The sequence below is a fragment of the Podarcis liolepis genome (assembly GCF_965112155.1).
Source record: "Podarcis liolepis genome assembly, chromosome: 4".
Classification (NCBI taxonomy): Eukaryota; Metazoa; Chordata; class Lepidosauria; order Squamata; family Lacertidae; genus Podarcis; species Podarcis liolepis.
The window spans coordinates 72,437,346-72,457,492 of NC_139558.1; the positions used below are offsets into that span (position 1 = coordinate 72,437,346).

A 20,147-nucleotide genomic window follows, 5' to 3' on the forward strand; every position below is an offset into this window, starting at 1 on the left:
ACTGCTAGAAGCACTGCAACTTCCTTTCCAAGAATACTGTAGCCCTTGAAAGCTCCTAGCAAGCTCTATGGTATCATACAGAAACTCCCCATCATGGCAAATCCTCTTAGATAAAAGACCCCTATGATAAAGGACTCTGTGATAAATGGACCTCAAGCAGCCATGTTTCTAAACTGATATTCAACTATTTCATCTTTCTTTTTTTAAAAAAAGATGACTTATAAATGAAAAAAGGCTGGTGAATAAAATATCCAAGCTATGGCTTAGTACCTGAGTTTATGCATACATTTTCAAACTGTTGGTCAAAATACTTAAAAATTATTGACAGTGAATGTCTTAACCTTGTATAGCCATCAAATTATAAGTACTCAATTTAACTATTTCAATTACTCCCATTCGTTTATTAAAATGAAGATAATAACACACATGTATGCTTAGTATTTTGGGAAAAGAGAACTGCTTAGTTCACGTAGTAAGGTAATAAGAAAAGTAGTTAGAGTCTTCAAAATTATATTTCATAAAAACCTGTTCAGATCACATAAAAAGTTAAGTGCATCATGTCCACTGTAGTGAAACATACTTGTTACAGATTAACACAGTGTCAGTCAGAGGTTAGATTATTAGCAAAACTATTCACAACCTAAGATGCTTTAACAGCACAGGAGCACAAGTCTCCAAAAATGTATAAAAATCTCATACAAACAACAATAACAAAAACATATTAATGTGGCTTTTCTAACGGAATACCTGCTACACGGTTATGCTAACAGGAAGTGCCTGGAAAGAAGAGTCACAGTCTGTCTGTTTTCCTTCTGCCCTTTCTGCATTCAAATTGCAGATTTCTGGCTGACCAGTTCCACCTTGTCCCGATGCAAGCACCTCTTGGGAGCCTGATGTAGCATTGCATAACACATCCGGGTCTTCTGATGAGGCAGCTGTATTCGGCCTGCAACTGCCTGTTCCATTGCTGCAACTTGTCTTGTCATCATTATCTAGCTGCTCAACCGATTTTAAATACTGCTGGATAAGACTACTGCTGTCTTGCTCACTGTTGAAACTCTCTTTACAACATTCCTCGTGGTCCAGTTCAATCTCCTCAGCTGCTAAAGGGCACTCGGAAAGAGAATCTTCACATGGTTTGACCGTTTTGAAAGAACTCTCTAGAGAGCCGTCACCATTTACTTCTGCCACGTTTTCTCCACAGCACTGAGATTCCTGAAGGCAGTTCTGGTCAGTCACACAGGAATGGAACCCCGAGTCAGGAAATTCTGGCAAGCATTTCTGATGACAAGCCTCAGTAGCTGAAACGAACCAGGTTGAACTGCCGACAGGAGAAGGTACTTGGTTTCGACCAGGCGAGTCTATATGGACCTTGAAGGGACCCAAAATGCTTGATGAAGGAGTATTCTGCTGCCGGAAAGTAGTGAGATGTGAGTTCACTGAAAGTTGCCACTCCTGGATGCATCTAACCTGCAAATACCACGCAAAAGGAAATGTTATCATTTCAATTAGACATATATGCACGTCATGTGCCACCATATTTATAGTTTCATATGAAAGAGCAATATTAATAACTGCATCCTGTGTGAGGTGACCCTTAAGCTACAATCCTATTGACACTTCCTTGAGAATAAGTCCCACTAAACTCAACAAAACTTGCTTCTGAGTAGATAGGCACTATAAATCACCTAAACTACCCAACATGGTACATATATCTCTTAAGCTTATTTGCTTAGTGAGCCATGGTTTTTATTAACACAAAGTCAGAAAATGATTTAGAAATGAGATTTTTACCTGGTCCCAAAGGAATTTTACAGCTTCCTCTTGCACAAGTCTTTGAAGTTTCTCCTCATCTTTTTCCTTTCTTAATCTACATATGGTAAACATATAAATATATATGATTTTATAAATAAAGTTAAACAATTTGCTGCAGTACTTATTATGCATTTTATCAGCAGTTTGGTGGACTCTGCATTGGATCTGTATGGGTGAACTTCACAGTCTTCTGACCACAGTAAAACCCTTATTTTTTACTAATAATTTTTGAAGAGAATGACTCTTTCTGTATATAATTATATTAATGTAATTCTTCAGAACAGATTGTACCTTCTATTACTTCCAAGACCTTCTGAAGCTGATGGGTTATTCAGTTTTCTCCCACCTTGCTCCAAACACAGAATTAGAGACATTAGAGAATTAGAGTCCCCATCAACACCTCCTAAACACTCCTACTGTGCTTGTTACATCGTTAGCAGTTAGATAAGTCAATATTTCTATTTAGCCTCAAAATTGTAATTACTTCCAGTTTGAAAATGACTGCTAACTTACTTGTCTACTTCTTCAGTTAAATGTATAATGTGTTCCTGCATTCTACCGAGTCGAATTTCATAACGCACTTCCTTGGCTCTGGTATGGTAGTTCCTTGTGTAAAATCCTCTCCAACAGGCTTGAATCTTGGTGGCTGCTCTGTTCATTTCTTCAAGCATATCTGACTTTTGGATTAAAGTAGCAGTTGCGCTAGCAGGCAATTCTTCTGGATATTTGGCAGGGAAAACAGTTTTGATAACACCATCTTCTGGAGTATGTGATCGCTTGAGGTCACTGTGCTCAACATGGTCTTCAGAGGATATCTGACAACTGCTAATGCTAGCAGAAAGAGCAGCGGTGGCTGCTGACAAACTAGAAGTGGACGATATTCCTTCCTCTTGATCTTCCTTTTGAGTTTCCACAGCCTCTGCTGATCTGATGGCACATTCCCCAAGAATCACAGAAGTCGTTTCCTGCGTTCCTTGTTTATTAACTTCTTTTATAAATTCAACGTCAGCATCCTCCATACCTTCTGTCTCAATATTAATTCTGTGAAGTCTCAGTTCTGCAGTAGTAGGAGACACTGGGGAGAGGCCAGACGCAACAGGCATAAAAGTAGACTCTGAGGATAGAAGACTACTGTTCAACTTGTCCTCGTCAGTTTGCATGTCATCCAGGTAGAGATCTCTAGAAATACTTATTTCAGTTTGTGGTGATGAGGGGAAAACATTTTTAACTGCATAGGAATGATCATCATTTGACTTTGTTGCTACCCATGTATTCTTTTTGATAACAGGTTCTGGAAAAGGGTAAGAAGACAAACACTTAACTAGGCAGTAACATAACCATTTAGGTCTCCCCTGTACACCTGAGGAACCTCTGTAGAGCATGACTGAGTGACCCCCCCCCCCCCCGCTAGCCATCACCTTAGTACGCAACATGTCTGTCCATTCCATTAACTGGATGAAAGGTGGAATTGTCAGTATCATGTGCATCTTCAGGGATGCAGAGTGGGGAAAGAGCTTAACACTGTCTGATGGGAGTCTTCTCTTGTGCATATGGGCAATAGAACATCTTGGAAGCCTTCTTCCAACATGCCACTACACATTAATATTACCAACAGCCATATAAATCAACAGGCTTGGTGAAATGGCTAGGGCCGCCAAGGAATAGGCCAGGGGTTGGCAAGGCTTACCGGGCATGGGCTGGATCACTCCTGTGGAAAACCTCTGTGGGCCGGGCCGGTGCAGCGTGACGCTGGAAATTGAGCCTGCGCAGAAGCGATTTTTGGTGTCTGGGCATGTGCAGAAGTGATTTCCGGCACCGCAGACATGCGCAGATGCGATTTCCAGAGCTACAGAAGAAAGTCCCGGCGCCGCACCGGTTTAGCGCAGCATGCGGGGACTCGCCAAATGGGAAGCTTAGTTTGGGGGCGGCTCATGTGCTGGTTAAGCGACCCTTATGGGCCCCTTAGGTTGCCGGCCTCTGGAATAGGCTAAACTCTCATCTCAAGAGGTGTCTTTGAATGTCGTTCTTTAGGCTTTCACTGGTAAAAATGCATGGTTGCCAATGAAATTAAAATTCATCCACCCTACCTTTCTCCAACAAATGTGTGGAGAATGCATGGAGAATACCCATGCATTGGTGGGTATAAAGCCAAGGCTGCATTAAGCAGGAAGGAGTTAGGAGTTACTTATTACCGCATAGCTGCAGAACAGAACTGTATACAGTGGAACTTTGGGTTGCAAATGTGATCATTGCGGGAGGCACGTTAGCAACCCGCAGTGTTCACAACCTGCAGCATGGCGTCTGCACACACACGGGTCGCAATTCTGTGTAATTTAGCGCTTCTGCGCATGCACTGAAACCCGGAAGTAACCCGTTCCAGTACTTCCGGGTTTGGCGCGATGCGCAACCAGAAAACGCATAACCTGAAGCGTCTGTAATCAGAGGTACCACTGTAGTATTGAGCTGAAGTAAGTGAATGGATCTCTCTGTCTCTTTGGATCTCTACAGTTTAACCTCTAAGATCAAATAATAGTTGATGATGCACTAGGATCTCTTAAGTTTATGTAGCTAGTGTGTTTGACTTATCTTGTATCTTGATACAATAAAGACTCTACACTCTGGAAAGGCTGACAACAGGAGAGCAAGAAGACTCCAATGCTCTGCAGGACTACCCTGCTGGAGCCGAGCATGCTCTGCTGATCGCATTGGTCAAGGTGTGATATCATAAACACTATCTCTGTCTAACCCAGAGTCCCAGTCTTTAGAACCGTTTTCCCTTTCAATTTCAACTCCATCTCTGCTTCCCTAGTTTCATTATTTCAAGTCATAAGGTTCTGCCATCCTCTCTCTCCACCAGCTCCTGCTGGATTATCAGTATATTAGACAATGGGCTCATCATCACAAACAGTATTACAGAAACCCATGAATCTTACCACTTTCAGTCATTATTTGTGGCCTGTGAACAGGGCTGTTTGGCTCACTGGTAGCAGGCTGCCCTTTATGCAAAGTTGAAGATACAGGTGGCTCATCAGCTTGGCTTTGGTACATCAGTTGCCTCTGGTGCAACCTAAAGACAAGGAGTTGAGACTGGTTTTGTTAAAGCATCAATGCCAGAGTGGCTCTAAACCAACAGCAAAATATCAGCCAAGAGCCTGGTGCACAAGTCTTTCTGCAAACCAGTTCCTCTGAGTCCAAAACAACAACAATTAGTGTTGATAGTGCTGGGTCTGAAGCCGTCAAGATTAACTGGTTATCCTTTTATTCTTTCTGCCACAAAATAACAATTACTTTGTTAAAATTCCCAACTGTTGACAAAAAATAATGTTCTTACCTTTGCTTATGTAGTATTTTTTCCAGTTTAGCATCCTCTGCAGTTTGGAGCCCAAACATACTAGTAAGAGGACAAACACTGGCAAGATACTGTACTAACTGAATGTGCTGGCCTGGCCGAAACGATCTTCCCTTTCCTTGACTGTAAAGCCATTCTGCTTTCAAGCTAAAAGGAAGAACAATCATCTTGAAAAGAAATATTCTTGGTGAACATTTATAAAATGCTTTTGCACAAAACACTGGGCAATAAAAATAAAGAGTTTAACCAAAATTGATAAGAAACACCATGCCCAAATGATCAGGGTGCCAAAACAGAGTCTCACAACATCACTTTCTGAAATTGACCCTTGTGAATGGACTGGAACCACCACAAAACAGTGTCTGGCAGCCCAGAATGATGGTATCAATCGCCACAGAGAGGTTTAGCAGAACCAAGGAAAAACTACTCCCCTTTTCTGTCTCCTTGAACAGCAGTTGCCTGCCAAAGTGATCCAAGCTGTCTCAGTTTCAACTCCTGGTCCAAAACTGGATTGAACCTATGTAAAATTGAAGCCTATGTAATCCATTTCCTCCAAGGACCCCTGGAGCTAAGAAGCCACCACACACTTAAGAACCTTGCCCAAGAATGGCATATTGGAGTCTTGGAGGAAATTATCCAGTGGGATCCAGAGGGGGTCCCCCTACCCTGACCAAGGTCCCACAACAGCTATTCTAAGTCTGGATGGTAATCACTCCGTACTCCAATAAGCCATTTACACTCTTACACTCCCAACCAGACCTCATCTGGCTTCTTTAATCAATCAAGGTGGGCAAAGATCCAGTGGACTAGTGGACAATTTCTTACTAATTTATTATTATTATTATATTATATTATTATTATTATTTGAATTTATATACCACGCTATAGCCAGGGGTCTCAAGGCAGTTCACAGAATACTACAAAGATGTTGTCTACATTCTGGGGTTGTATAAATTTATCAAAACAGGAGATACCAAAGCTACATCACTAGGATCTGCTATTCCACTGACATCTAAGACAGAATGGATGGTACAGTGGTGCCTCGCAAGACGAAATTAATCCGTTCCGCGAGTCTCTTCGTCTAGCGGTTTTTTCGTCTTGCGAAGCAACCCTATTAGCGGCTTAGCGGATTATCGCTATTAGCGGTTTAGCGGCTATTAAAGGCTTAGCGGATTAGCGGCTAAAAGGCTATTAGCGGCTTAGAAAAAGGGGGGGGAGCGAAAAAAAATCGGAACACTCGCAAGACGTTTTCGTCTTGCAAAGCAAGCCCATAGGGGAAATCGTCTTGCGAAGCAGCTCAAAAACGGAAAACCCTTTCATCTAGCGGGTTTTCCGTCTCGCGAGGCATTCGTCTTGCGGGGCACCACTGTAGTGATTTTATTCTCAAAGTGTCTAACAAAGTTGACACAGCAGGCAGATGGGTAATCCAACTCAAAATAGACTCAGAATAACTCTGCTGGATGACTGTAGATGCAATGGTGGTGGAATAAAGTAACAGCAATAGCAGATGTTTATACACTGTAAGCAAAAGTAGCCAGTAATGCAATTAAATTTAATAAAATACAAACATACAGAATAGTATGCTACTTCCGTTTAGTCAGCTTCAATCCAGTGACCTTCAGTTTCTTACCTTTCTTTCTGAGATATCACATAGCCATCAAGGACTTTAAGATTGAGACACCAACTGACAATATAAGGCCTATAATCAAATCCTGGGATAGAAGGTGTGGCCATCACACAGGGATTGTTCATTATTGACAGTTGCTCTAGCTCAGTAAAGGAAGCCAAGAACGAAATCTGAAAGCAAACAATAGCTTTGTTGATTAATTGAAATTTTCCTGTGTTCAGCAATTTGCTTTCATGGGATAAACAACAGCATGTCACATTCAGCCACATTTTTCATACACAATGAGCTATTTGAGGGAAGAAAGAAGAAAAAAATGACTTGCTTCTTTCCATTCAGAGCAGCTCTTTTCTTTTTGTCTGTGTGTATATCAAAACTTACATTGTTTGTAATGGATTTTTTTCAGAGAAATAAATTAATGCTACTACTCACCAATATGCAACCTACAGCCCTAATCTAGTTCAATTCCCTGTCCTCAAACAGAATAGCACGTACCTAAGATTTTCTCAATAGATACCTATCAAAGCTATTGAATGGGACTATGCATGGTCATAATCATATTGACGTCCCAAAGCATAAATGATTTTGATTAATTACAAAACATTCACAATATATAGGAATCCAAATTTCAGAGTACTTTAGAATTCAGACACTGACAACCCTTGTCTAGACCTGAAATTGGTTAAGGGGAGAGGGCATGAAAAATATTTGGAGAGAGAGAAAAAGGTTTAAATATTTTCATAAGGACAGGTGATGGTTTCAGATAATGAGGAGATTCAGGAAGTTAGCATTCCACCTGGTTGCTGTTGCAGGAGAGCAATAATTAATAAGGGACAGCAGGGTCCAACTGCTGTTTGACACGTCTTACCCTCAAATCATCATCTTTCAGTTGTAGGAGGCAGTTATGAGTTACTGGTCTCTGCAGCCACAGCAGGCGCTGTGATTCTCCCATGGTTTGACTTTACCCCTGGAGGTGCTCTCCACTGTCTCTCCAGACAGACGGATGCCAGAAATCACATGGAGGGAGAAGTGGAACAGAAAGGTTCACTTGATCTATTCACCTGGGAGACTGGCTGCCATTTGGGTCCTTTCCTACCTGAACCATTTGCATTCACGCTGCCAATTATGAGAGCTATCTAATGTTAGGAAATGGGGCCTCTACCATTTCACCTCCTCCTTTGCTTTTGGGTTGGATCTATTTGGCTTTCAGCCTGCAGACAGGAGCTTTTTAGTCTTTGTACAGTGCTTTATACATTTTATGTACTTTAACACTGATTTTTTGTTGTTGTTATCAACAGATTCAGGCAGGGACACTGTACAACAGGCACAGGCAAACTTGGGCCTCCAAATGTATTGGGACTACAACTCCCATCATCCCTAGCTAACAGGACCAGTGGTCAGGGATGATGGGAATTGTAGTCTCAAAAAAACATCTGGAGGGCCGAGTTTGCCTATGCCTGCTGTACAACAAAGAAACTTAATGTGAACTACTACCAAAAGAGACTCTGTCCCTCATAATGCCTCTTGCCTTTCTGGAGTAAATGTTTAATAATGGCTAATCATTATTGTTTATTTGCTTTAGTAGCTGACACTGCGCTACCACCAGCTGCTTTGTACTGAGTCCCATATTCTTATGGATACAAGTAGGAAACTAAAAATGTAGTGAAGAAAACTTAGCTGAATATAAGACAAAGTTGCAAGTAAAGCATTCTCAAAATATGTACAGTATTCAGTTTTGTTGACAAATGGTATTCTTACCTCATTCAAGTCTCTGATTTCATTTTCTGCTAATGAAAGAATACCCAGACTTTGAGGCAAGCAAGCAGGTGCTGTACGCAAGGATGTTATGATATTTCCATGCAGTAACAGAGTCTTAAGAGACAGCAGAAGGGAGAAAAATGCAATATGTACTCATTTGTTTAAATAACATATAAGAATTCCTTCAAACACTCAAAAAGGTCTGTGTAATATCATCATCATTACTAAACATGCCTTTGTTAAATAGTGCAAACATAAAATTTAAAATGACTGGCAATATAGGCTTTAAAAATATTAAAGGAAATGTTTTAGCAAAAAGGCATTTGCCTTTGGTTTAAGTGGAAGCTAGTTTACACCTTAATTCTAGTGAAACTAACTGACAAATTAGCCATGACTTTCCCTTAATTTCAGTGGGTCTAAAATGTGACTAACTTCCTTCAGTTTTAAAGGGATTGATAGCCCAGAACTTCAGCATTACACTTGAAAGAGCTGTACAGCACAATCCTGTTCATGTTTACCCAGAAGTAAATCCCACTGAATTCAGTGGAACTCAATCCCAGACAAGTGGTTATAGGACTGCAGCCTTAATGAAAAACAGCCCTCTCCTCTCAGCAAATAAAATAATTCAATCCAACCAGCAACTGAACAGCATTCACCTTTAACAATAATAGCTTGGAGATATCTCCTATCTGGGATATATTGTTGTCCGACAAATCTAGATGTTGAAGAGATGTGCAGGTATTGATCTGGTCTATAGTCTACAGGAAGAGAAAATATTTTATAGCATTATGAAACATCATAAATTATGCATGTTTCTGAACAAACCATCCACAGAAAGCGATTGCATCAGCCATAGAACTTTCTCCCCAAATTTAACACTATCTTAAACTAACACCTATTTTTTAAAGCAGGATTGGGGCAATAAAGGAGGAGAAATGTGATGGCTATGGGGGCAGGAGAAGTAGAGAGAAATAAAGTAAAAGGGACACAAAGGTAGGATGAGGATGTGATGCAGACTGCTCTGCCAAAAGCAGAAAGACAACATTTAGTTTTTGAAACCACTGAAAGGCAACACATTTTACGTTTTTTTAGGGAAGCAAACACATTCTGGTTTTAAAATATGACACCTATTTAAAACATTTGCACCTTGCTTTTCCCTATAAATGTTCAAGGTGGTTCACAACAAGAACCATAATATATCAGAAAAATTAAAGATAAAACATAGTAACTAAACAAAATAGCAAGCCAAGAGATTAAAAACAGTTAAGACGGTAACAATGAAATTTCATATAACCCCCCCCCATAAAAGCCCTCCCCTTTCCAAGAGCAGCATATATGCCTGGTAATAGTTAGGCCTTTAAAGGTCTTTTGAAAATGAAAACTTTTTACATCGCAGCAGGTGGTTAATGAGAAGGAGAACCAAAGAAGATTGCGGGAGAAAATGAAAAAAATCCAAAGTCTGGGTGTGACAGCAGAAAAGGTCACTTCCCCTTTTCCACTGAAATGTGAGTTCAGAACTGACAGGAGGACCTCTTAGTGTGGTGGGAAACTCATAAGAGGAAGCGGTTCTTCAGAATTATGGTATTAAGTTTACCTTCAAGTTATTTCCAGCCAGGTTCAGCCATTCCAAATGCACCAGATCCTTCAGTCCCTCTACACAGCCAATACTGTTGTGAGGCAAGTTTAATACTCGAAGCTGAGTCAGCTTTGCTACACCCATCATCCGTACCAACCGATTGTTGGCTACTGACAACTGCAAAATAACAGAGTAAAGAAAGGCCTCACTGAGGTAGGACTCCTAAAATATTTTCCTGGGAGGAAGGCCCATCAAACTCAAAGCAGCTTAGTTCTGCATATAGGATTGAGCTATTCAGTCAGCAGAATGTAAGACAGTAATGATATGGGTTCTGACTTCACAGTCTAATTACAATCTTTTCTATACTTTTCGCATGTAAGCCTTAGAAAGTTCAAATTAAAAACAATGAAAGAACACAGAAGAATTTACAGAAACAATATAAAAAGCAATGAAAAGGGGTTAAAAGTCATTTAAGGCATGAGAGGAAGGACCTCCCCTGCTTCCTTGAAGAATAAAGGCAGTATCAGGTTTAAATGTCTGGAGAGGATGTTCCACAGGACCTCATCTCCGAGAGCTACCCATAATGTCAGTAGGCCAGGTCCTCAGAACAGGGCCTTTAAAGCAGATGTTAGCTGGCAGCCAGGTTCGTGGAAGTTCAGGAGGTTCATTAAATAACCACCTCCCAAGCCACTAAAGGCATCAGAGGACAGACCTCTTTTGTTGCTTGAGAGAGTAAAGGTAGCACCAAGTGTATATGGTTGGAGAAGAAGTTGCATAGTGCTCTGAAGCTAAACAGAAGAGAATGGATTTTAAATATATATTTAACTTCACCCAAAATTATTTTCCTATGCTTTTTCCTTTAAGTATAAAGCAAGGATAACCTAATAAGCACAGCACTGTATCACAGACATATGGAACTAACCTGCATCAGGTTCTTGCAGCTCTCCAAGTGCTCCAATTTAATTAGCTGGTTTTTATCCAAAATCAAAGTATGTATATCTGCATCACAAGCCAAAGTTGAACCCAATTTCTGTAAACCCTGGCCTGACCAATTAATTAATGAACCTAAGAGAAAAGGGAGGAGGAAATGGAAGTTTTAAAAAATGCAGAACTGGGGAAAGGTACATAGTAGTCAGGTTTTAATTTCATTTTAAACAAGTGTTTAAAATTAAACTGCAGTTTCATGTGAGCACATTCTTTACCCCTCCCCATTCCTGATGCTGCCACTAGAGAGGAAGCCCACCAGAGGCCGGCTTCCTGTTACATGCAAACCAATGTTTCAGGTTCATTTCCTTCTATTATTGGGAAGCGAAGGTGATGTGGAGGCAGTGGCAACCAAAGTGGGAGAGTATTGACTCATGAACAAGTACATTGTACAGGCACACTGCTTGTTTGCATTAAGTCATAGTTTAAAGTATGATTTGATGTGATGCACAAACCAGCTAAAGCTTGGAAATTCATTTTTTTATATTTGGAAAAAGGTTTAAAAGAACGTTCACCATAAGCAACATATTTAAAATAATGTCAAAATACTCTAATCTTAGAAGCCACTGTGAATTCTCTCTCAATTCTGTATATTTATATTTAAATGTAAAGGTGATAATAGAAAGAAGATGAATCTTTATCCAATTAATTTTTGAAACAGAGAATTAGCACCAAAAATCAAGTTTTATCAGTATACAAAGGCTGCTATGGAAAGCCACCACTTAAATGGGTGTGGGCCGTCTGCCTCATTCATTCAGCTGCATTTCCGTAAGGCCAATCTGCTTGGGTGGAATCTAGAAAATACATCCTACTAAAGGGCTGTTTTGAATGTGAAGTCCCACTTCCCAAGGAGGACTTATATGTTCAAAATGTGCCAGGAATCAGCTTGCTAATAAGATACATTCTACATATGTTAATTTCTGGTGCGCAATGTGAGGTCTTATCCAGCAAAACAATCCTCCTTCTAATTACAGGGTATTTCTGCAAACTTAAAACAATAGTATGTTAATCCCTTTCCTTGTGTGATAAAAATGTCTCATGTTATTATAGCTAGTTGTTGTTTTTTCCTGAGAAAGCCTTATAATGTAACTCGGGAATCTGATTTTCAGCAAACTCTTTCACGGTGGAACCATTCCCTGACTCTGAGCAATGCTGGCAACTAATACCAGAGCACCCTTCAAAATGCTAGCCAGATAACATGGGATTATTCCATGACAGCAGCACCCTGCATGCCAACCATTGTCCTGTGTGTTTTATATGGCAGGCTGCACCTGCCCATTAGGCGCCTGCTTATGGATCGGGAATAGGAGAAGATAGGTTTGGACGCGCGTCCCTTTCCCTTCTGCAGGTTTTCGTGCCAACGAAGGGACAGCAGAGCTTCTAGCCTCTCCTCTGACCGGCCCTGCAAGGTTTCAAAAAGCACCCACTCCCCACAATAGAGAAAAAGAGAACTGTGTTACGCAGGGCCCTCTGGGATTTAGAGTCCAAGGCAAAACAGACTCGGGACGTTAACAAAGATACGCGGCGAGGAAAAAACTACGCCCCCCACAAGGCACCGCGCGGCAGCCCCGCAACGGTCCAAGCCTTGAATAGAGCTCTCGCCGAGTCTTCCCAACTTGGATAAAATACACATAATGAGGGGGGAGGGACAGGGGACGCCTTTAGGCACCGCGACCCGCTCCGTACCTTCCCTGACGCCCATGGCTGGCTTAGCCGCCTCCGTTTTCGCCGCCGCCGCTGGTGCCGCCGCCATACTTCCCGCTTGCTCGCAACGCTAGGCAACCGGGCGGGCTCTGGACGCTGATTGGACGGTGAAAACCACTGAGGGAAAAAACAATTTTCAGAAATAGCAGGTGGCAATAGAAGGCTCTGAAGGGGCCGCGGCGTCGCGAAGAGTGATTTTTTCGAGCATTTTAGGAAATAGACGAGCCTCCGGAGAAAGCGCACCGCTTCCCATCATGCACCGGCGCAGCTCCCAGGGTGCCCCGCGCGAGTATAGAATCCGGTTTCCCATGATCCTCTCCTTCTCTTCGCCGCTGGAGTTGCCTGTGAGGGAGCTCCTGCAGCCGCCATTATGAAGTAAGGACCGGTGCCCGGCTCTAATCCGGTGCCATCCTTCGCTTGGAGCGCTTGGAGAGGGTTGGGTGGCGGGGGATGCTGGCCTCGCTAATCTTTTTTCCCGTTTCGCGTTCTCTTTCTCGCAATGCAGGGTCGAGTTGTGCAGCTTCAGCGGGTACAAGATCTACCCAGGCCACGGCCGTCGCTATGCGCGTACGGACGGCAAGGTAAAGAGGAAATAAGGGGCAGAGGAATTGGGAGTAGCAGCGGGCTTGGCTAAACCCTGAAAGTAGCCAAGTGGGAACTAATGGTGTCCCAGATTCTTTATGGTATAATGTGATATTTCATGAGGGAGAGGAGCTGCTGTTGACTCGAGGACTTGCAAACTGATCTAAAACTGTCTTAACCTACGAGACTGATATTTTTGTGTTACGGGGGGATTATAATGGTTTCTAAATGCTGTAAGTTTCCTTTTTCTATTCCTGAAGTGAAATTGGATAATAAATAAGAATAAATAACAAGAACAACTAAAGTCCAAATAATAATCTGATTCATTCTGTTTGCGTGAAAGTATTTGGCGATGTTATAAATAGAATTGAGTCCATTTGGCCAGTATGTGTGTGACTTTTTACACCTTACGGTAGTTAAAATGTTGGTGGTTTAGCATTTGAATAGGATAAATAGTACATAGCAGTATCGTATATTTCTATTCGCTCAGTAGGGCTGAGAAGGTCTGGAAAGGGGTTAATTTAACCTACAATTTGCTATTAAAACTGAATTACTGTTTCATGAAATCATGCACGTCTAAAAAGTGTGTCACCAACATGAAAAGTTTGGAAAGCTTGTGAGCCTACATCTGGTACATAGTACTGTATGTGTGGCATGTAAAGTAAACACTTAAAATGAACTCAATGTTTCAGGTTTTCCAGTTTTTGAATGCAAAATGTGAGTCTGCATTCCTTTCCAAGAGAAACCCCCGTCAGATCAACTGGACTGTTTTGTACAGGCGGAAGCACAAGAAAGGACAGTCGGTAAATATGTTGTGCCTCATAAATGGACAAGGGGTTATATATATATTTAAATACACTTATGTAGCAGCTTAGCATGTCGCATGATCTGTTCAGTTAGTCTACGGTGTTTTGTGGTAGTGTCTGGTTTTCACATAAGAGCTCTTTTGTGATGACTGAAAAGTGAATATTGTTTTGAGATAGATGGTGATAAAAAATAATACAGTATTAGGACATTGCTTTAGAGGAAAGAGGCTGATCTATTAATTGAAGTTGGTGACTAGGGTTGGAAATGGTTCTTTTTAAGTTTTTTGCCTCCTGTAGCAAATGTTTTCAATAATGAACTCTTGTGGCTAGTTCATTGAAAAAGCAGAGAACTGCTTGGTAGCACAATCCTGTACATATATATTCTGAAGTATGTTCAGTCTTAAAGTCAGAGAAAAATAACCAACATAACATTGACTCGGTGTTATTTAGAGAATATGTGAGCTTTTATGCATTCTTTGTGACAGATTTATATTGGAATCACCCTTTGATATATCCATATTTTGTCTGAAATAATTAGATGATAAAGCAGTGTCCATTAAGCACTCCTCTGGGAACGTGAAATAGACCTTAAATCTAGAAAAATTCAATGTGAATTTTCAATTTGTGCCTTGCCTTTCAAGTTGGATAACAAATATAGCAACAGAATAGAAATGATGCCATATAAAAATGAATTGCAACATCAATACCCTGAGTTCAAATGATTGATTCCACAAGCTGTACTTTTTTTAGAGGTGGATGCATTTGAAGCTTAAACTGGGAGAGAATAGGTCAAAATATGTCAATGACTAATAGCAATGAAATCGTAGCAGTTATTTAGAAGTGTAGTGTATGGACTTACGTTATCAGGCTCTTCAGAGGTTTATGAAAAAGGTGTGTTCCCAATAGTGAATAGATTTTTTTAGTAGATTAAGCCCTCAATTTTGGGTGTAACGGCGGGTGGGATTGCCAAAGTTCCCAGATAGGACGCCCCTCTTTTTTGCCAAGTGTGTAAAGCTGAATGTGCACAAGTTGCAGGCTCTTACTGTATTTCTCTTTCTTCATTGCGTAGGAAGAGGTACAAAAGAAACGTACCCGCCGTGCTGTCAAGTGCCATAGGGCAATTACAGGTGCCTCTTTGGCTGAAATAATGGCCAAGAGAAATCAAAAGCCTGAAGTGCGAAAAGCCCAAAGGGAACAGGCCATTAGGTGAGTAATTATAACATTTTTTTGGTTTCTATTTTTACAGGAATGCCATTATTCTAAAATTTGTTTATTTTACTTAAAAAGTATGCTGTTAATACAGTGGTGCCCCGCAAGACGAATGCCTCACAAGACGGAAAACCCGCAAGACGAAAGGGTTTTCCGTTTGCGAGTTGCTTCGCAAGACGAATTTCCCTATGGGCTTGCTTCGCAAGAAGAAAGCCCATAGGGAAATCTCCGGGGACCTCTTTTAAATGCTGGCGGTGGGGAGCAAAGCCTCCCCCCCCTCCGGCCTTCAGAAGAGGTCCAGGAAGGCCGGCGGGGGCCGAAAGGCTTTGCTCCCCACCGCCAGCATTTTAAAAGCAGTCCGGGATAGCAGGGAAGCGCTTCCCGCTATCCCGGACGGCTTTTGAAGGCAGGCGGGGGGGGAGCAAAGACTTTTGCCCCCCGCCGGCCTTCAGAAGAGGTCCTGGACCTCTTCTGAAGGCGGGCGGGGGGCGAAAGTCTTTGTCCCCCCTGCCTGCCTTCCCAGGGGCTTTTAAATCGCCCCGGACAGCGGAGAAGTCCTCCGCTGTCCCGGGGTTTTTTAAAATGCTGGGGGTGGGAAGAAAAGCCCTTGTCCCCCCCCCCCAGCCTTCAGAAGAGGTCGGGGGACAGACTGTCCCCGGACCTGGTCTGAAGACGGTTTCCATAGGAACGCATTGATTGATTTTCAGTGCATTCCTATGGGAAGCCGTGCTTCGCAAGACGAAAAACTCGCAAGAAGAAAAAACTTGCGGAACGAATTAATTTCGTCTTGCGAGGCACCACTGTACATAGGTATTTTGTGGGGATGGGGTGGAAACAAAAGATAAACAAACCATGCAATATTAAAACAAGTTCACTGACACAATTAAAGGCAATTAAACCACCAGCGAATTCAGCCAAAAAACTTATTTTCTGTTTTCATTGTGATCATTGTTTGAATGTAAACAGGTGACACCTCGTAGAATATCCATTTTTGATAGTTGGGTTAAATATTGGTTAGCCTGCATTAAAAAAATGTGATTGCCAGGATCTTGTCCACTCCCTAATGATGAGTACTTGTCTTCAATACCATATGGAGACATTCCCAATTCCTTGCCCCAACCTCAAGAGCAGGGCTGAGGTTCATCCATTCTACACCAGTTTCAAAACATTTGGAGCCCTCACAATGGACAATGCAACACAGGCTATCTTTAGTTCTCCTCCCAAGTTTAGGGTCTTGGATAATCCCCAAAGCCATTTATATCATTTTCGAGTGTCAGATGTAAAAGTAGTGCAGTGAAGTAATTAGCCTTGTTTTAATTTTGGTGTATTTATTTTATAAAATGAATATACTTACTGATGGTAAGAAAAATAATTCAAAGCAGTTATTATGCTTTGTGTAAAATGGTACAATAAGAAGTAATGCATTTTATGACCTGGTCTTTGCATTTAGGAGATGGGGTAGGCAGTTTCAGATTTCAATGCTACACTTTTTTTAAAAAAAAAAAGAAACTGTAAAGAGAGCTAAACAGAGCTGGGAAAGTTTATTTCCTCAGTTTGCAAGGAAGTGCTCAAAAATGGGGTTGCCTACCTATAGTCAGGAATAGTCTTGCCCAGAGGTTTTCCACCTTTGAGTCCATGGCTCCCTTACCCAACTACCTTCTTTCTGCAGCACCCCTGTGGGGCTCAGGAGCCCAGTTATGTCACCCCTTGCCTGCAGAGCTGGCAGGCTCTCAACCTTTTTCGAACACCCTCCCTTGTGGAGTGTTCCTTTAGCCTCCTCTCCTTGAGAGTCCTCTGGGCAGCCGCTGCTGCAGCCCCTGGTCTCTGAACACATACACACACACACCGCCCAAAGAGAGGTGCTTCCTCACACTGCCTCACAAGGGCCTGGGGAAGAGGATGCCCTCAGCCTTTGTGGCCCAATGGAGACTGGCCAGAGGTGAATGTGAGGCTAGTGGGGGCTGCCAGACCTGCATGGCGGAAAGGCTCCCCTTCAGCACTGGGCACTCAGCTCCCAGGCAGGCCTTGCACACAGCAAGCACAAGAAAAGCTAGTGTGGAACCTGCCTGGCCTTCCAACATTCCCAACAGCAAGGGCTGGCTGGGCTTGCTCCTAGCAACCAGCATCCCCTGGCCAGACCCAGAGGCATCATTTGCCTGGGGAGATTGTAGCCAGGGCTGCTGCAACAGTCAGCCATCTAAGCCTTGGGGAGGCAGAGACACAAGAGGGCATCAGAGGAGGAAGGGAAGGAAAGAGGGACAGAGGCCAGTGTTCCTCATGGCATGCCTGAACACCCTTCAAGGCACCCCAGGGTGCCACGGCATACTGGTTGAAAACCACTGGCCAATACTGTCACCTCATTCTGCTGTATTTGAAGACGAAGCCTATTTCTTAATCCATTCTGGAATGTGAAAGCAATGAATAATAATAATATAAATTTATTTATTTATACCCCGCCCATCTGGCTGGGTTTCCCCAGCCACTCTGGGCGGCTTCCAACCGAATATTAAAAACAATACAGCAGCAAACATCAAAAATTTCCCTAAACAGGGCTGCCTTCAGTTGTCTTTTAAAAGTAAAATACTTGCTTATTGCCTTGACATCTGATGGGAGGGCATTCCACAGGGCAGGGGCCACTACCGAGAAGGCCCTCTGCCTGGTTTCCTATAACCTCACTTTTCGCAGCAAGGGAACCGCCAGAAGGCCCTCGGCACTGGACCTCAGTGTCCAGGCTGGATGATGGGGGTGGAGATGCTCCTTCAGGTATAAAGGACCCATGCCGTTTAGGGCTTTAAAGGTCAGCACCAACACTTTGAATTGTGAATTGTGCATTTATTCTTAACACAAAGTCTGTTCCTGTAAATATCATTTATAGAGCTGCCAAGGAAGCAAAGAAGGCTAAGCAGGCTACTAAGAAAACTGTACCCTCCACAACAAAGGTAATGTTTACCCAAAGAATGGCTAAAGATGAGAAGTTGTATATGCTTTCTGAGTTTCCTCCTAATAGTTCTTTAAAACTCCAAAAGCAAGATATGACCTTTAAATTTAGCATTTTTCTGTGTTGCATAATAATCCCATGAAAATATCTGTTCCAATTAATTTGCTGAATCCCTTACACCATCCCGTTTTTTATTATTTCCTGCCTTTCAGGATTTTGTACATTGGGGTTCCTTCTGTTATCCTTTGAGAAGCCCTGTTAGCTAAGGCGCAAAAGATGACACAAGTAGTCCTTCTAAGCCCAGAATTCTAACCATTACATCATGTTGGGGCTCTGTTCCGTGTAAACATGCATAGGAGCAGACTATTAAGAAACCATTTGGCTGTCCTATTTTTACCTAAATTTATTTATTAAGCATATTTGTAATTGTCCTGTATCATGTCTATCAGGGCACAAACATAATCGAAAAATAGTAGTTCATTAATTGCTGTGAAGCAGGTAAGTGTCATATAGCCATGAGTATTGGTAGCACATGAGTCTCATTCCTATCTCTAGCTATGCAAAGTCAACACTTGAGTGATCCTTTCCATACAGGGAACAGCCACAGTAAGCTTTAAAAGAATTAAAGTGAACTGTTGTCTGGTTGATCCTCAGGTCTGCCAGTTTATTCAAGGGGTATAGCTCACATTCTCCTATGTTACTTCCATTGGTTGGGAATAATATAATAGTGTGGGGTTGTCTTCCTTTATTGTCCCTGTTAAATAGCAAGCATGAATTTGTATTTTCACTTTAAACCTGATATTTCCCTTTGTGCATTCACAATTATTGACCTGATTTACAGTGATAAATAACCAAGTAGCATATTCTCATTCATTCTTTTTTTCTGTTCATAGGCACCTACAAAGGCTGCTCCAAAGCAAAAAATCATGAAGCCGGTAAAAGTTTCTGCTCCTCGTGTTGGTGGAAAACGCTAACTTTTTTGACTGCTTTGGTTACATGAAATAAACATTTGACATGTAAACTGTCTGTTTCTTGGTCACTTCTGGGGATTTTGTGTAATTTTCTTACCTTAAATATTAAAAGTTATTTATACGTCATTAATGACTAGAAAGGTGGGCATAATGGCTAGAATGATAGGCAAGGATTTTTGTGGGGGAAAACTAAAAATGCCTTTTGTAAGACAGTTAAGAAATGCTAGTGTTTATTTCGTTACAATGCAAAAAGATGTTGGGGAACATTTATTTAAGAAAAATAAAATAAAAACGTTTAAATTATCAATTTAATAACTGCTATTTAAAAACATTTAAAAGATGAGTAAAATCCAATGGTAGCTAAAAAGAAAACAAGTAACATTCCATTTGTATTCAAACACACCTTGATTGATTCACCTTAAATTCTACTCCACTTTACGTTCTCCCTGTTATCAGTGTTTCATGTGAATCTAAAATCCACTGCAGAATTGATAAATTTAACTCAGATTTGCTGTCCATACTGCTTCATATGTTTTCTAAACAATGGTGCAAATTTGACCACAAAACAAGTATTCTAAAAACAGACAACCTCTCAAGTGGTGGGAGTACTGGTAGAGGATCCCCTTGAGCCTGGAGCGCATGGTGGAGCTGACAGGCAGCCTGGACTGGAAACAGCAGGAGAGCAGGCTCCCCTGGAGAAACCCCATCTTGGAGCTCCCTGGCGCCTTGAAGACGGGGTGTGCAAGGTTCACTTCTTGCAGTGAGGGAACCACCAGAAGGTGCTGAATGATGGGTTGGAGATGCTCCTTTAGGTATACAGGGCCGAGGCTG

General features: G+C 41.8%; 2 protein-coding genes and 1 long non-coding RNA gene across 3 annotated transcripts; 1 reads left to right on the forward strand and 2 right to left on the reverse strand.

Annotated features, from left to right (window-relative positions):
* Window positions 1-372: 372 nt before the first annotated feature.
* CEP97 (centrosomal protein 97) lies at window positions 373-12,925 on the reverse strand. Its single transcript, XM_083500728.1, has 11 exons — window positions 12,793-12,925; window positions 11,045-11,187; window positions 10,141-10,299; window positions 9,203-9,304; window positions 8,547-8,660; window positions 6,795-6,961; window positions 5,147-5,311; window positions 4,749-4,882; window positions 2,329-3,106; window positions 1,795-1,870; window positions 373-1,470 (listed from the first exon to the last, which is right to left on the reverse strand). Exons 1-11 carry the CDS (start codon window positions 12,857-12,859, stop codon window positions 751-753), a joined length of 2,625 nt encoding a protein of 874 aa, XP_083356854.1. The 5' UTR covers window positions 12,860-12,925; the 3' UTR covers window positions 373-750.
* A 193-nt stretch (window positions 12,926-13,118) lies between these two features.
* Window positions 13,119-19,366, forward strand: RPL24 (ribosomal protein L24). Its single transcript, XM_083500744.1, has 6 exons — window positions 13,119-13,185; window positions 13,316-13,391; window positions 14,085-14,195; window positions 15,268-15,404; window positions 18,283-18,346; window positions 19,239-19,366. Exons 1-6 carry the CDS (start codon window positions 13,181-13,183, stop codon window positions 19,317-19,319), a joined length of 474 nt encoding a protein of 157 aa, XP_083356870.1. The 5' UTR covers window positions 13,119-13,180; the 3' UTR covers window positions 19,320-19,366.
* On the reverse strand, window positions 16,910-18,271 carry LOC310705880. The gene is made up of 2 exons (XR_014525508.1): window positions 17,252-18,271; window positions 16,910-17,181 (listed from the first exon to the last, which is right to left on the reverse strand). It is a non-coding gene; the product is annotated as an uncharacterized lncRNA (long non-coding RNA).
* Window positions 19,367-20,147: the final 781 nt, after the last annotated feature.

Excerpts from the sequence above, each read along its gene's own strand:
- RPL24 (XM_083500744.1), top strand. Across the intron at positions 13,392-14,084 it reads ATGCGCGTACGGACGGCAAG|GTTTTCCAGTTTTTGAATGC; the intron begins GTAAAGAGGAAA and ends TCAATGTTTCAG. Across the intron at positions 15,405-18,282 it reads CAAAGGGAACAGGCCATTAG|AGCTGCCAAGGAAGCAAAGA; the intron begins GTGAGTAATTAT and ends TATCATTTATAG.
- CEP97 (XM_083500728.1), bottom strand. The coding sequence starts at position 12,859 with ATGGCGGCGGCACCAGCGGCGGCGGCGAAAACGGAGGCGGCTAAGCCA. Across the intron at positions 5,312-6,794 it reads GTGATATCTCAGAAAGAAAG|CTTGAAAGCAGAATGGCTTT; the intron begins GTAAGAAACTGA and ends TCTTCCTTTTAG. Across the intron at positions 1,471-1,794 it reads TAAAATTCCTTTGGGACCAG|GTTAGATGCATCCAGGAGTG; the intron begins GTAAAAATCTCA and ends TGGTATTTGCAG.